Source organism: Hippichthys cyanospilos, chromosome 9 (assembly GCF_059441005.1).
Source record: "Hippichthys cyanospilos isolate Australia breed blue-spotted pipefish chromosome 9, RoL_Hcya_1.0, whole genome shotgun sequence".
NCBI classification, from domain to species: domain Eukaryota; kingdom Metazoa; phylum Chordata; class Actinopteri; order Syngnathiformes; family Syngnathidae; genus Hippichthys; species Hippichthys cyanospilos.
The window spans coordinates 14,737,790-14,755,013 of record NC_142377.1 but is presented as its reverse complement, the minus strand read 5'-3'; the positions used below and the strand labels follow the sequence as shown (position 1 = coordinate 14,755,013).

General features: G+C 37.7%; 1 protein-coding gene across 2 annotated transcripts; it reads left to right on the top strand.

Moving 5' to 3' along the window:
* The first annotated feature begins 422 nt into the window (after positions 1-422).
* On the top strand, positions 423-16,693 carry mapk14b (mitogen-activated protein kinase 14b). Of its 2 annotated transcripts, none has more exons than XM_088423401.1 (12): positions 423-873; positions 7,141-7,270; positions 10,591-10,649; positions 11,158-11,269; positions 12,084-12,113; positions 12,294-12,341; positions 12,567-12,681; positions 13,070-13,141; positions 13,701-13,780; positions 14,152-14,230; positions 14,895-15,068; positions 15,193-16,693. In XM_088423401.1, exons 1-12 carry the CDS (start codon positions 758-760, stop codon positions 15,258-15,260), a joined length of 1,083 nt encoding a protein of 360 aa, XP_088279527.1. In that variant the 5' UTR covers positions 423-757; the 3' UTR covers positions 15,261-16,693. The 2 variants fall into 2 exon arrangements, with proteins under 2 accessions (XP_088279527.1, XP_088279529.1); XM_088423403.1 differs by lacking the exon at positions 423-873 and adding an exon at positions 6,721-6,939.
* Positions 16,694-17,224: the final 531 nt, after the last annotated feature.

Sequence of the window (17,224 nt, the reverse complement as noted above, 5' to 3'; positions counted from 1 at the left end):
AAAAACCGTACGCCATGACTGTTTTTTTAACAAAGCCTATTGGCACTGTGATGTCAATTTGTGTTAACAAGTGGCTGCCCCGTGATAAAGATAAAAACTGTTCAGTTGTGTTTCTTCATTCATGTTCCACAAACGCAATATTTATCAAAATGCTTTGTTTAAACTGGGGACAGGTTAGAATTTTATGCTTGATTGTATTTAATTGTAATTTATTCATGTAGTCTTGCATAAACATCTATGGATCAAACTTGTATTCTATAGCTTTAAATGAACAAATAATGAATAGTTATTCATGAATAAATGTGCAAAAAACTTGATTGACAGGGAATTTCCCGCCCGCTTCACGCCACCCAGCAAGGGAGCTCCCCTTGTTTTCGCGATGACGACAAAGTTCTCGCGAGAAATCCGTGCCGGGAGCGCGCTGACCAAGACAAATACGCGCTCACGTTTCCGCATGCCGAGCAGAACACGAAAGAGGGCCATTAATACAGCCGGAGCTCGTCCAACCTGACCCAGCACCTTTAAAAGAGGAAGTTACCTTCACCGAGGAGGTGCACGGAACATTGTAGAGCTTTCTTTTGGAACGCATTTTGCACCACAGGGCGACCTTAGTTGTCGTCCCCTTTCCTCCAGAAATCGCGTCAGTATCACCAAGAGTGACCCAGCCTTGTCGTGGGTGCCACACGGGGAGGAGAGGGCACAAGTTTTCGCCGCCTTGTTTCCCAACCGCGCTGCGGAGCCACTTAAAGCCGCAGGAATGTCGCAGGAGAGACCCACTTTTTACAAGCAGGAGCTCAACAAAACGATGTGGGAGGTCCCGGAGCGGTACCAGAACCTGTCTCCCGTTGGGTCTGGAGCCTACGGTTCTGTTTGGTAAGCAGATGCCCTAAACGTGCTCTTTCTTTACCTTTTCATGCTTCCCAAAAGGAGCGTGCACCCTTTAAAGTTGTCATTGTTAGCCTTCCTTTTAACACCTGTTTGTTTCCTGAATCATCCAAGTTAAATATGTGCAGCTTTGTACCCGCCTTATTAATAGTGACGTGCCTGTGCATGCGCGTTAATCGGGCCCGAGAAAGGCCTATTCATCAGATTTGATTCCAGTTTGGGACACTGCGATTGTGTCCCAGCCTCCAGCATGCACGAGCTAACATTTGCATCGGCGCTCTGCATGCATTATGCATTTTCCAGTTGGGTGCAGCCGGCCTGCAGAGCACCAGAAGGTCACGTGGTTTGCAGTAAGTAAAGTAGGCCCCCTTGTGCACAGTGAGGGCTTTGACTGAAAAAAGAGCAGGGCGATGACTCTAGAATGATGTCACTCTTTGTAGTACACTCATGACTCACTGTCCCGAGGTGAGGCACACAACTCTTAGTCATCACTAAATCCTGTCATGGCACCTCACTCTTTGACCATTCTATACATGTGGTCCGCATCTCGATGCTCAAACTACAAGCAAAGATATCACCTTGCAGCTACTCTTGATTCCGATATGCAAATACATACTAGCCCCCATCAATCCTTTGATGCTGCGTTGCAGTTGCTACTTTAATGATTAGATGCATTTGCACAGATATTCATGTAACACTGTAGTTTAAGCAATGCTATGATGACCGCATCAGAGGTAGCAAAAGTATAGAAAACTTTTTAAAAAAAGCCTTGTAAAAACAGAAGTAAACCTTAAGTTGAAAGTGTAAAAGTACAACCTCAGAAATGTAGAAAAGTAAAAATATTGGTTTAGGTAACTTGGAGCACAGGTAAACAAAACGAAACAAAAAACTCTTTTTATTAATACATTTACTACCAGCCCAATTAAAATGTATCTGAGATGTCAGTTGCCGTCATTGGCAGCGAATTAATTAACTGTTCTTCTGCAAAATGGCAGATTAAATCGTTTATGGTGTGTCAGTAATACTATCTTATTACTTGACATCTGCCAGCAATGTGTAGAGACCAGTATAATAACTAATTCATTCACCGCTAGTCCAGTAAAATGGATTTGACGTCTATAGCCGTCGATGGCAGCGAATGAGTTCATGCTGCTAATGTTTTGAACTGAATAAGAGCAAAATGTTAAATTAGCTAATAATGGAAAATGTTTTTTTATGTATAAAAATACATGTAAAGTACAAGTAAAGAGAATTTTTGGAGACTGTAATCTGGTGTTTTTGAAGACTGGCACAAAACAATGCATTCACCACAAATCATTCTTGCGGCTGACAACAACAACCAATTCTTTTAAATCAGGCCATGTATGTGGGATGCCTTCTCCGAATTCACATCATGAGGATGAATGCCTGCAGGTTTGATTTACTCTTACTTTTCAAACTTGCTCTTAATTAAGCGTGAATGCTGTAACAACATTGACTGAGTGCTTCCATTTACAGTACTACTATTTATTTGCAAGGGACATCTACATACCTTTTAATAAATAATCAACAAGGACATCAAATCCCACTATTTGTGGAATTGTATTTTGGCACTGGATCTTTTATTCATTAAAATTAAAAAAAAAAAAAACAAATCAGCTTGACTATAGAATCATACATCATGGTGAACATACTGTATTATTGTAAGGTACAGGTAAGCGAAAGCTGAAAAATGTGGAACCAATATGCACATCATCTTTGATGTACAGAACAACTTGTTCTGCTTCTTGTAATTGACCTTTGTTGGCGTTGAACCTTTTTTTTTTTATTGTCACACCAGTTTTGTTAGTTCCTGTCATAAAGAGATGATATTACTAGTACCAATATCGGTAACTCCCAATTTACTGCCAGTGTTCTTTCCATGAGCATTGAGATAAGCTATGATAGATACAGGTTAGATTTTTATGCTCGATTGTACTTATTGCAATTTATTTGTGTAGTCTTGCATGAAGGTAATATCACAGATAAATGAATCTATATGTGGGATGAACTTGTTCATTCGTGCAATTAAAACCCTGCAATGAAAATGAAATGTAACTGGAACTTCTTAAATCCAACATAATCTGGGATAAGATTTGACCACCAATTGAGATTTATTCTAAAGTCAAACTGCCACTAATAACATCATTTTATTTATTTCCAACTCCCCCTTCCATCTCGGGCACATCAGGACACGTATGCCCCTTTAATGCGACACAATACTTTCCGCCTCAGTCGTCGTCCATATCATGTCCATGTTTGCCAACACTAGTGTGTACAGTTCAGGCATCACAAGTATAATAAAAAGTAATGTTTAATTAAATTTCAAACATTGTAAGTTCCACTACTGTACAACATGAACATTATGAATACATTTGCTTTTTAAAACTTGTAACCAGCATTTTATACCTTCTAAAGGCTTGAGGCACTACGTAGGTCCCTGTTAAACTCACTACAGTTTTGGATAACTATGGTCTAGTTCTGCTGTTTTTAATTGAGGGCACGACTACCTTTTGAAATATGTGAAGGCAATTTGGGGGTATGTGACATTTGAACAGTTTTTGTAGCAATTCTACTTTATTGCTTTTTAATGCCGTGACAGTACCTTTTCTCTTCAAATTAAGAGCAAATTAATTGGAATACCTCTAGCAACATATTGCTGCACTGTATTATAGTAGCTCCATTGCAAAACGTTGCTTGATTCTTATTTTGTTTTTTGAAGTTTTATACGGCTGCACATTGTCATTAGTGGTGCAATTTTCCAGCAGATGATGTTACACAACCTATCTTGATTAAAATCCACCTATGTGTTCTCGATAAAGGCAACCTGCGAATCACATCTTTCGTAGCTATCGGGAGCAACTCTTCCATCAAATGGTGACACTTACTTACAACAGTGCCCAATAAGCTTAAAATTAAGAGGAGCGCTGGCTACGAGTGATCTATTAAGAAAAGAAAAAATGTAGTCACTTGGCAGACATCAAGTATTTTACATAGAATTTTTGTTAAGGGTTTTATTTTCTATCCCTTTTGTCAAAAATGGGACATTATTTCAAATTGACAGTGTAATAACAGATGCAAACTAAGATTTAGCTACTGGAATGGTTCATAACTTGTCAAAAGGGCAAAAATTATTATTTTTAACTTTTAAAGCAAATACAGTTCATAAGTCTGCTCAAATTAATTTGCAGAATATTTAATCACAAAAAGTGGAATGTCAGCGAATTTGGTCAAATATAAAACGATTGATCATCAAAATATGTATTGAGGGATGATTCGTTGCAGTTGTATTCTGTACAGATTTACCTGATAGTAGTTTACCTCTTTCTCTAACTTTGTTTTTCAGTATCCAAAGTATTGCAAAATAATTCTTTCAATCTTTTTTTTATATGCATTGCACAAAACACGATTGAATCTCCTACAGTAGAGTGCCGTCTTCGATGGAAGAACATATGAACAAAGAGCCCAAACTTTTGAGCAACAGAAGGTGTATATTGTGTGGGTACAGGAAATGATTCTATCAACAAGGCCTCTATATTTTGTAACACACTACACATTGTGATACAGTGTTTATTTGATATGCACCAAACTGAGAGAGCAGTTCTTCCAATTTTGTTGTATACCTGCCGTACAATGACAATAAAGCTATTCTATTCTATTTATATTTATATTCTATTTAGTAAGTGTCCTTTCCATGCTTATACTCACCCCTTTCTACTATCAGAGGCTAGCACTGCTTTGTTTGCATTTTTATGGCTCTTGTGTTATTACTCTCGCTTTTTTATTACTGACTAATTGGATGCTGTTTGTTTAGACCTGTCTTGTGTGTTCTGCGGATCAGCAGTACTTTAAAATGACATTGTGCATGCAGCTTGAAGTCAGTGTTGACAGAGAGTGGGTCTTCCACCCAGAGATGGGACACAAGTTGCTGTGCAAGGATTTGAGACCAAAAGTCCAATGTTAGCATGTAATTACCTCGCTCTTGCTGAAGTAAAAAACACTCTGCTTATCTTAATGTTGTTATTACGGGTGGTTAGGCATATCATTTCGTGGCGCAGTGACACATCCCGATAGGCTGCCGACTAAAGTTAGTAAGTGTTAGCGTCTCTATCGGAAGTGTCACCTGAGGAAATGACTCACTTCTTCCACTTGAAACTTGTAGTGGAGAAATATCATTGAATGTCCTGGTCACATTACACTTGTTGACTGGGACGCCGGTTCAGGTACTTTTGCAATTCAGCTGCCAAGGCTGAATGTGGGCGAGCCACTCCCTGCGTGGTGTCAGTGTGTCTCGCCACAGTCTGCACAAGATTTTGCATAGAGCCATTTGTAGTGCGGCGTAACTAGTCGACCTAAAAGGAATGCGAATTATTGTAAGGGGGCCATATTCGCAGCCAGAGCAAGGCCGGCCCATCTGGCTCACGGTCTCTCTTCCGCCTCATTGTCTTCATTGGGCAAGGTTGTCAAAGCTCTTGGTTTTCTTGTTTGGCAGGCAACCTCATCTGCTTGACTGAAAGTTTGAGTTTGTTGTCAGACAACTAGAATTTGCCTCACTTGTTGCTTTTCTTTTTGTCACACCCGTTTCTCGTCTGGTTCCTCTTTGACATTGAGGGTTGGCGTTACGATAGATACACGATCCAAGGATGTTGCACATCTCTGTGGACTCCAGTTAAAAGAGCAATAGAGGGGTTTCTCATTATAAAGCCGTATTGGTATGTTTAAGACGATGCAGTCATCTTCCAACTACTTTGTTCTTGAGACTTCTTTATTACTATATGAGAATTTTTTTTACGCAATGATCTCATCATGTCCAATTTTTTAGGGGGCATTTGGCAATTTTTTTGGTAGCTGAAAATTGGCTGCATCCCTAGTATATATGAATAATAGGGGTGTCAAAGTAAAGCATTACAGTTTGAAATTTATTACAATTTTACAAAGCATAAAAGTAAAACATAAAAAAACGTAACTGTTCTGTTTAGATCCTGCGGCATCTGAACACTACAAAATTTGCAACCAAACCTAGAGCACAAAGACAAAGATGAAGGTTTTCGTCATTTTACGTTTAAGAAGTTGCGCAATGACTTATTCGAAGAGAAAACAACTGCGCACTTTGCAAAGCCAGTTTCAAACACCTTATCAGTTGTATGTCTTTGACATACCAACTCAGAGCACGATGCGTCAGTTTTGCTAGTGTTCTTCAACGATTATATTTTACAGAAAAATAATCTTATTAAAGGAAAAGAAAACTATTACAAATCTTTGAAATTAAATGTTGTTTTTATTCGATAATTTTGCATTAATTCAAAGAATTTCCTCAAGTAAATATTTATTACAAGCTTAGTAGAAAATACAGTAGTTGTCGAAGAATGTGACTATTCACAACTGATTGAGGAAAATTTTGCTATTCACTTGTTTAAAAAATATATTTGTTTGACAGCACTAGTAAATGCATTTATATAAGAGGACTCTTGCTTGTGTTAATGATAGATATACATACTAATATTTATATATTGGTCAATATTTGTAGATTGGAGACTTATGCAACAGTGTTTATTGGAGCAGAGCCCCTAGTTTTATAGTTCACGGAGAAATGTATAAAACGAGAGATTGGTTATGAAAACGTTATTTGTACCATAAGTACAACTGTATATTCATAGTCCATACAGACATAATCATTTTCAGTTGTAAGGAAATTAAAAAGAAATCTTACATCTTGAGCCGCACCAAAATAGAGTGGGGTTTTCTTTGGAGTGGGAAATTAAGATTAGTACAAAGGCAAAGCAAGCTGCTACAATGCGCTGTGTAATAAAGGATTGGCTGCATTTCTAGGGCAACACCCAGAGACACTGCAACAATGATCTGGCCGAGTTGTTGTTGTAGTTCAAAATTTGCAGGGTTTTAAACAAAGTTTAGGATTTCAATCTTGCTTCTGAAGTAGTCTAACTTTAAAAAAATAGGCTTAGGTTTCAAAGTAGGGTTTTAAATTTATGTTTGAGTTTTCATCCAGGTTTAAGGCTTCAAAGAAGGGTTTTAAATGTGAGTCAGGGTTTCAAAGTTGGACTTTAACCTTTGAAACTGATTTAAAAAAAAAGTGTTTGGCTTTCCAGCAGTGTTCTGACTTATTCGAGTGGTAAAAAATTGTATTAAAGTATTTCGATCTGAGAATGTCTCTAAAACTAATAGAATGCACCTTTTACAGCAACCGTTAGGATCTTTTACTTTTGTTTGTCTTTACAGTTCAGCATTTGACATGAAGACGAGCCTGAAGGTAGCGGTGAAGAAGTTGTCCAGACCTTTCCAATCCATCATCCATGCAAAGAGAACCTACAGAGAGCTGCGACTGCTTAAACATATGAAGCACGAGAATGTAAGTTGCTAATTTGCTTTTAACTGAATTCTGAAGATGTATTTATCTTTTTCAGAGTCCAGACATTCAATCCCAGGTACTTATTTGTATAGTTTATTTTTTCCCCAAGCGATAACGTAAGAAAAATCTGAAAATGTCTGGTGCTGAATTGGTTAAAACATATGGTTTGTTTTGCATTATGATAGTTGTTTATTTATGTATTTATTTATTTATTATTATTATTATTATTATGATAGATAGTTTACCTGTTACTCAGGTGTGACGTAAATCAGAGTTCAGAATGGCAAGCTAAATGCCTTTTCCCAAAATCAATTTCCCTTTATTTTGTTTGTTGGCAAAAACCTTCGGTGCATTGCCCCTCGATGGCCAGAAGGTGATAGTATGAAAAAACTACTATTAACCAACTACCACAAGAAATGAGTGGAAAGGGGAAAATCATGTATTATCATCAGTTGTCGTCTTCTTTATAGCGTTCTCAAAATGGTGGTAATGCACCATCGAATAAAAATGACATCAAAGTTTCTCACAGCTAAGGTAACGACCAATCATGGCTCAGAATGTCACGGCCAAACTGAGAATACAGGTGAGCCATGAGTGGTTGCTCCTTGATCAACCATAGGTGGCAAAATGGCCGCACTCTGAGATGGACGAACACAGGTAGATTTTGCTGCTTAATTCATATTCCATAAACATCAGCATGCAATGTTTAGATCAGTGCAGTGGTTCCTAACTATACTATTGAGTGCGCATAAAACATATCGTCAACAAAATTTAGAGGTTAACAACCCCTTTAAAATGAAAGCAAGAGGTGTTTCAACAAAGTGTAGATGTGTGCACTGATACAGGGACCACATTTCTGCTGTCACTTAGTACAGTATATCCACTGTATCTAGCAATATCATACTCATGTGTGGCCCGAGGGGAAGTGGGTGCGGGGGTGTCATTTTTGCTCCTGCTAAAGAGGAAGGACAAAGTAGTGATGTTCAATCCAAACCCTATTGAAAACTAGCCACACTTCATTATGTTGTGAACAGGTTCCATAGAGAAGTTTTTTCATACCAAAACACAATTTCTACTAGTCTGTCAGCAGCTCTTCAACATACTGTATACGTTTCTACAGAACTCTCACTGTCTTTACAGTCTCTTTCCATTGTGGCTTTGTACAGTATGAATGTTCTTTTTCAGCTGCTTTGCCAACAGTTCACAGATGTCACATCAGACTAGATAGATGTTGGATTGAATTTGTGGAAAACCTCTAGCGCAGCGGTTCTCAAATGGGAGTACTGTACCCCTCGGGCTATGTGAAGGCACCATGGGTTACATGAGATTTTAACAGCACTTTTGCAGGTAGCAGCAAATGTAGTTCAATGCCTTGTAATGATGTGACACAAACAGTTTTTTTTTAAATTAAGAGCAAATTAATTGGAACATGGAGAAACCTTTAGTTAAATTGTATTATTGTGACTTGTATGCCTTTATTTAGTTATATATAATGTGCATTGTTGTTATTGACACACATTTCCAGCAGATGAGCCAGAAATAAAACAGATGTCATTCAGATTATCTTCTGAATTCCTGAATAAAATCAATAACTCAAGTTGTCGTTCAATTTCAATTTAACTCATTTAGCTCATTCAATCTCAGACATGTTTTTTACATTTTTGAAGTCCAGATACTTTAAGTACTTTATCGATACTTTAGTATCTAAAGGAATCACTCACTTTAATATATAAATGTAGTTGATTACTTCAGTACCTAAATACCGAAAGAAGTTGATTACATTGGTGCTTCATTCATTTAGTGCCAGCCATTAGACACTCCTTTAGCCAGACACTCCAAAAAAAAATCAAAATGATCTAAAAGAGCAACTGGGATTGAATGTCAAGACTCTTTTTAAAAAAAAAAAAAAAAAAAAGTAAAATATGTCTTCTGTATTGAATGATTTAGCAAAGCGAACACTTTAGTAAATGGAATACTTTTCATGTTTTTTTTTTTCCCATCCAGAAATGCTTTGCACTGATACTTTGCTGGAAAAAAAATACTTCACAGGGCGTGCGTCATTGAAAAAAAGGTTGAGAACCACTGCTTAAGAGCTCTTATCTCTATTACAACACACATTTTGAAGCAATTTCGCTCACTTCTGACCCATCAATGTTCTTGTAGTGGACAAAAACTGCAAAATCTTATAAAATGTTTTTTTCTGAAAAAATGGCAGTTGCTCAATTGGCCTTATCATATGGTTAATGCCTTAATAGTACTGCTAACTATAATAGACTCTGTTTCTCATTTATTCCTCCTACGAGACACCTGGACTAATCTGCAGTTGAGTAAACAAATGCCGTCTGGCCACGATCTAAGGAAATAAGGCGTGTGTTAATTGTCATCAAGTATGTTGCCATATGGTTTCATCATAATGTAGAAAATTGCATCCTGTGTTTTTGTGTGCCTGGGCTTTAAAATAGTATTAGTTACGTTTTTTTTTACATACAGTAAGAGAGACATTCTGTTTTCTTCCTGCTGTTGCCAGGAGACTCCCTGCATTTTGAGTTTGGGAAGCTAGGATGAACCAATCCGAAATTTGTTGTGACTGTAGGCTACCAATCATCCGTGTGGGCGGGCTCTTGATGAGATGTTATGGCAAAACTGCTTTTACAATACTGTCCTGTATCTATCATGCTGCACTGTTTTGGAGGGGGGAGGGTTTATCTGTCTGCATCCTTGTATGACCTTCTTTTATGAAAATGGCTGGCATTGAAAGAGTTAATGTATGCATTAGGAAAATGAAAAAACAAACGTTTTGGAATAAAAAAATGTAATGCTGCTTATGCTCAGTGATCACCAGCTTCAACATTCTACTAACCCGAGTGTGAGTGTGTGCTTTGTTATTATTCAGTTGTGTTCAGTCTTTCTACAAGTTTTGCTCCAAGCCACATTTATCCTATTATTTTTAAATGTGACGATCGTATAAAATTGACAACTTAAGTCAGTGCTTAACTTGTATGTTCTTCGGCTTGGCCTTGTTATATTTACTGTGTTTGATTTGCATTCCACACAGGGTCTTAAAAATAAATATGCTTCGTAATTCTTGGCGGAAGAACAATTGTTCCTTCCTGACATAGCGGTTATGTTTGCCAGACCCAATTTCTCTGTTGAATTAAAACACAAACAAAATGGTATTTAAAATGAACTACAACTGCTTGTGTGAATTTTTGCTCAAACTGCGTTGATCAAATTAAAATCAGGATATTGAAGAACACTAGTACGGTGTGTTACCAGTGTTTGTAAACATGACCTTTACCCTTTACTCCCCCTTCCCCCAGGTGATCGGTCTGTTAGATGTTTTCACACCTGCAACAAGCTTAGAAGAGTTCAGCGATGTGTAAGTCTCATTTTTTTTCCTTTCATCAATAAAAATTACCTCTGTGAATTAGAGCACAATATACCTTCTATATAGTGTTTTAGGTGAATGTAGGTTAAGCAGATGCACTCTGCACATGGGAGTTGTTTCCATGGTAACAGCCATCTGGCAGTCTGTGCATTTGTGTGCACAGACTACTCCAGTGAGTGTACAGGATCTCTGCATGGGGGTGACGTCATCACGTGAGATGAAGCTTGTTGCACTTCTAGGTCACTGCAAGCTGAACATGAGGTCCAACTTGTCTAGTAGCCTAAATTATATGTGTCTTGTTTTACTGAGTATTCCTCATTGTTGATGACTGAGGATTGACATGAGGCCTTATCATCAACTGATGGTGCAATAGAGATAACATTTGACTTAAAAGGATCTTTAATAACTAATTAATGCTCTCCAAAACCGCAAGTACTGAGCTGTGGAAGCAGGATTGGCAGCCTCCTTCAGGTCTGAGTGGTTAGTTCTGTTTTTGCAGCTACTTGGTGACCCATTTAATGGGGGCAGACCTCAACAACATTGTAAAGTGCCAGAAGCTGACGGATGACCACGTCCAGTTCCTCATCTACCAGATTCTCAGAGGCCTAAAGGTTCGTCAATATAAAGCTGAGTACGGTGTGGGCATCTTAAATGTATACTTTAGTTTTTAGCAATTTTCAACAATAGAAAGTTTTGTTGTTGTTGTTTTTGCTGTTCATTTGATAACCTTGTTGTTTTTCCATGTATAATAAATACCTTTAAAAAGCATCACATGACTGTGGTGAACCACGATCGGTTGTCACCGGCGCTTAGGCTACGAAATATAGCCCCAAAACGAAATTTATTTATGTATTTATTTCCTCCATTTTCCAACCATTCCTCGCAATTATGATTTTATTCAATTTTAATCAAACTCCAAACTAAATCTTTCACAAAATGTTCCTCCAACGAAACAGATTTCAATTTAAAAGTAAAAAAAAAAAAAGCTGTTTGTAGCCTGCGCATAACTTGCTCAAATGCCGCAATTAAGTAGGTGGCAGTTGTTGTAAACAAAATTCTGCCGCTTGTATAAAACCTCGTTTTCATAATTTAGTTGATTTTCAAACTGTAGATTTCTCAAAATGGTGATTTAAGACTATTACTTTGATTTATTGTCTAGCTCGACTCTGCATTTGACGCCCTTTTCAATTGACAACAGTTGGCAAAATACATTTTTTTAAGGATTCATTGTACATGAAAAATCAGTTCACGTACAATGTATACATTGTACAAGTTAGTAAGTTAAGTTACGGAGGATTTTTTTTTTCCCTAGCTGCATTGTATGGTTGAACAAACAATGTAGCTGTTATCAAATTACACATTTCAAGTGAAATCCACTTCAGGAGAATATGAGTTTCATTTGCTATTTTTTTGTTTTCCCTGCAGTACATCCATTCTGCAGACATCATCCACAGAGTAAGTGCTGTTCAGCAGCATAATGGTTTATAAGCACTGAGATCACATTTCACTTAATGCATACGTCCAATACTGCATGACCCTAGTAAAGGCCTAAAACAATAAACACAGCATCAAATTGCATGTGTTATTTGTGTTATGCAGCTGCATTGTTTTGAGTGTCCCTTCTCCTCTCCCCAGGACTTGAAGCCCAGTAATCTAGCTGTAAATGAAGACTGTGAGTTAAAGGTATGTAACAAAATACTGGTTGTAATATACTACATAACAGCTTGACACAGAATTAGCCACATGCCGCATGCAGCTACATGAGCAAACTGAAATACTGTATGAGAAACATATTTATGGTTAATGCGACCATAATCAATGTATTGATTCAATTAAACAGAAATGTATCACAGATTTAGTACAGGCATGTTCCAGTATCTCACATGCACAAATGTTTTGGTTCCTCAGATCCTGGATTTTGGTTTGGCCCGGCATACGGATGATGAAATGACTGGCTATGTTGCCACTCGGTGGTACCGAGCCCCAGAGATCATGCTTAACTGGATGCACTACAACATGACAGGTACACACTCAAAGGTGATACCAAACCATAAATAAATAAATCAAAATAAACCATACTGTATATAAGAATGTATGGCTGTGGTATGTATTCATGGGTAGTAAATCATAACACTCATGTTACTTGTGTAGAACTGCTGCTTTAAGTGAAAACATTTTTTAATAAGTGTCATTTTAGCATAGGAGTGCATTTGTTCGTATAAAGTTAAGGTGCTTATAAAATTAAGCCATTGGCCATTGTGTATGAATTTAGAAAAAAAACATTGTTGCGTTTTGCTGAGTTAATTGTGTCGGCATCAGATGTTGCCAAGATTGCACAAATTGTCACAGTTCTCCTGACATTGAAACCAACATTAGCAAAACCATAGATTTTTGACTGCTTCTTGTTTTAGTGGACATCTGGTCGGTGGGTTGCATCATGGCTGAACTTCTCACTGGACGAACACTGTTCCCCGGTACAGATCGTATCCTTTCACTCAACTTCTGCCAAATTAAATAGGAATCAATCGTGTGCGTGAATGATCTTCTAACGAGTGCCCATCAGCAGACGTGTGTGTTTGTAAGATAGATGGAGTCCCCTGTGGTCTATGACTCATCGCTGCCCACTGTTTTCTCTGTGATATAGTACACCTTCCTGTTTCTCTCCTATCAAGCATTCCATGCACAACAGCTAAATGTAACAGTACAGAAATGCAGAGAACAGGGGAAAGTATTTAAAGTACAAACATTATTACTGTATTAATCAGTGGTAGTGCACCCCCCTATTGTATGAAAGTTTGTGATTGTGAGCTGCTATATGTTTTTGGTCTATATCTTTTGACTCATTTGAGCTAGTCCTAGTGTGCACAGCAGAGGACACACACTGGCCTTTCCAATGGTGTCTCGTGTTTGGGTAGGATGCAATAAAATTTGCTGTCTTGTTGAGACAAAATGAGGGACATGAATAAATTGGCTGATTTTCAGGATTTTGAAGTGTCTGTAATCTTTGACCTTGATAGGCTACTCCTTGACTAGAAACCTTAGACATAAACCAGCTGCAGCAGATAATGCGTCTGACGGGGACCCCCCCAGCCTCCCTGATAAGCAGGATGCCCAGCCATGAGGTGAGAGCTTTGACATTCCAGTCTGCCTCAGCTGGAGATGCTACCAAAGACCAACTATACATGCGTGCACTGAAGAGACTCATGCTTGGTGCAAATAAATCAGATTCCTGCCATTCAGTGTGAATTGTCTGCATACAAGCTTCTGCTCTCATTTTACTGATTCTTTCCTCTCTGTCTCACTGAAGTTGACACAGCTATTTAGTACTTTTCTAATCTTGAACATTTTAACACTTGGCAAACTGATTAATACCAGAACCAAAACAAATGTACATACATAAAGGTGCCAGGCAATGATGCACTTATTTGCAATACCAGTAGTGCTTATTTTACGTCACGTTACGACTGAACTGTGTTTTTATTTTCTTATGCAGGCAAGAAACTATATCAACTCACTTGCCCACATGCCCAAGAGAAACTTTGCAGATGTATTCATTGGTGCCAACCCACTTGGTGAGTGGCTTTTTTTTTTAACTACGTAGTCACGGTTCTCCCGGCTCGCTGAGCCCTCTAGTGGTCTTTTGTCATACTGCATTTGTCATCCTCGTGAAACAATACTACAGGTGGGTAGGCTAGCCAGAAATTCAAAACTACTGTTACTTTAGAACAGCATTATTCAAAGGAAAACTGTCGGACTCCAAAAAATTACTTGGCAGACTAAATATTAAAGTGGAAAAAAAAACACAGCTGCGAGAAACATCTATATGTTTTAATAAAAGCATGAATCTCAAACAAAAATATGAAGAAGGAATGATCATCTGCAGGCATTGCCCAATGATAGCACTTTACCAAAAACAATACATGAAATCTTGATGCAGTGACATAAATGACGGCAAATTCATTGTGACTTGAAAACGTCCTTTTCATTTTTGAGGCTGTAGCATGGGTCTAGGTGGTCATGTGACTGCCTGGCCTCAAACACAGCAATTGTGCTGCATTGAATTTAATATTTAATCACATCACAAAAAAATCTCAATCTGTGTTCGGTCTGAATGTAGCATAACAAAAAAAAAAACCTCTTGTAGCCATATTGTTGGATAGTTTGTGCAAAAGATGATGGCGTTATGCAAAAGTGTACCGATAGTTTTCATTTTGAACATTATCCTCTGTTCTGTAGCTGTGGACCTGTTGGAGAAAATGCTGGTGCTGGATGCAGACAAACGGATCACGGCATCGGAGGCGCTGGCTCACCCTTACTTTGCGCAATATCACGATCCGGATGACGAGCCTGAAGCAGAGCCTTATGACCAGAGCTTTGAAAGCCGCGAGCTGGAAATTGAAGAGTGGAAAAGTAGGCAGACATATTTTGAATAATTAAGAGAAAGTGCTAGAGCTCATTCCAGAGCTTGGATTTTTAACGTGAGGTTCTTCGTCTTTCTCTCTCTCTCTCTCTCTCTCCCTCCCCTGTTCAATAGGGTTAACTTACGAGGAGGTGGTTAGCTTCAAGCCGCCATCGTTTGACAGGGATGAGATGGAATCATGAAGACGAGTGGAGGCATCAATCCATAAACACAAACACTTTAAAAAAAGAAAACCTGTGCGTGTGACCCGGTCACACTTTCCAAACACCCTCAACACCACCACAAATGTTCAAGTGCCTGCCATCTTTAAATCTCTGGGGGGTAATTTTCAGGGACTGAACTTGCGTGTGTCACCCATCCCTCATGCTGTGGTTTTCTTTTTTGTTAGTTTCTATCCAAACTGATAATTTAGTGAGGTTAGCAGCTAGCATTGTCTTCTTTATATTGTGTGAAAATTGGAGCTACTTCTATTTAGTTAAGGAAAAAATACTTAACAAGCAGGATTGAAACATTTTAAGGAGATATTTATGAAATGTATTCTCTTCCACTTTCAAATTGCATATTTTTGTACATAGACGTGTTTTAGAATGACAACAAAAGCAGTGTTTGTATACGAGTACTTCAGCCAGGCCAGTAACGATATTTGACCCACAGTATGAATGATGTCATGAGGCATAAAAGATTTATTTAATAAAGAAAGTATGTATGACACATCTCTATAGTATATGTAACAGTTAAGCTTTTTCAATTGGATTCTGTCTTTCAATGATCTTCTGTACAACCCAGAGAAGGTTTTCTCTATGCGTAGATTCTTACCGTTCTTATCTCCGGTTAGCACTTTAGGTTATGTACATTGTTTAAGTGTAGTCTCATATCTTGCAGGACCACTGTGGTGTGATGTTTTCACGTTTTAAATGTTCTCAATCACAACATGAGCTGGCAATGTACTTTAATCAGATTGCGTTTATAAATCACAAGTGTTCATTGAATGTTCTGGATGTCAAACTGTTATATTTATGATCTTTTGTCATGTTTTATATATTGCGGTTAAATAATGTTATTTGCTAAAAAAACAAACAAAAAAAAAACAATAAGGTTCAGTTTATTATTTATAGAGAGCTATCCTTTACCAGAAACCAAATGTATTATCTGTTAATCTCAGTCTATGATGTTTGCAGTTGTTTTCTACTTGGGCTATATTAGGAATGCTGTCACATTTAGACATATACACACACTGTCTTTATTGTTTCATTAGCAAAATAGTTGTTTTCATGTCGGGATTTTCCAAATGTGACCTTTTATCACTTGTGTGTTGAATCAAGCTCTCATATTTTGTGATTGTTATTTTTTTCCACAATGAATGCTCGAACCAGACCCTGTCATTTATTTCAATCAAATAGAAGCACATGTATGCGATGTGTATTTTCTCACTGGATGGCGAAGCCTCATGTGTTGCAGACTTTGATCCGATAGGATACGAATATAGTGTATACCATATTTTGTGTGACTATTGGTTATTGTTCTTCTTGGCACCACTGTTTCGGGTCTTTTACTATGGTTATATTGCTGCTTGTAAAATACCACCATAAGAAAATAAAGCAGACTATTTTTTAAACTGAGAATATTAGTCCTGCTCCCGGAAAGATTCAGAAATACATCATCTTTGTGGGACTTTTATCATTTTAAACTGGTGTACATAAAAGAAATAGTACTTTATATTGATAATATACATAAAGTTGGTGTCAAAACAAAAAAGCTGTACTAAGATTAAATTGAAGGTTTTAAGTACATATAAATCCCATAACTTAGAAAACCAGTAAGGTTACTTGTGACGTAACTGTATTGTTAAACACAATATCAGTTATTGTTATTTTAGTTAATTTTATGCTGCACTAGAAACGACCAAGCCCTCTGGTAGACAAAGGACGTGGCATGTGCTTTTTGCGTATTCGTCTACAATCTACTTTAACTAAAGTAATTGCCTCATAAATATAGGGATGACTGCCTTTACAGTTTTCAATATGCCCTGTACTTAATGTACTGTAATGTACTGTATTTGAACTGTACGTTTAACACCAGTAGCTTCAGCCAATATAGTGTTGCTACCACTAGGAGTCAGAATTATACCGCGACATTTTCATGTAAA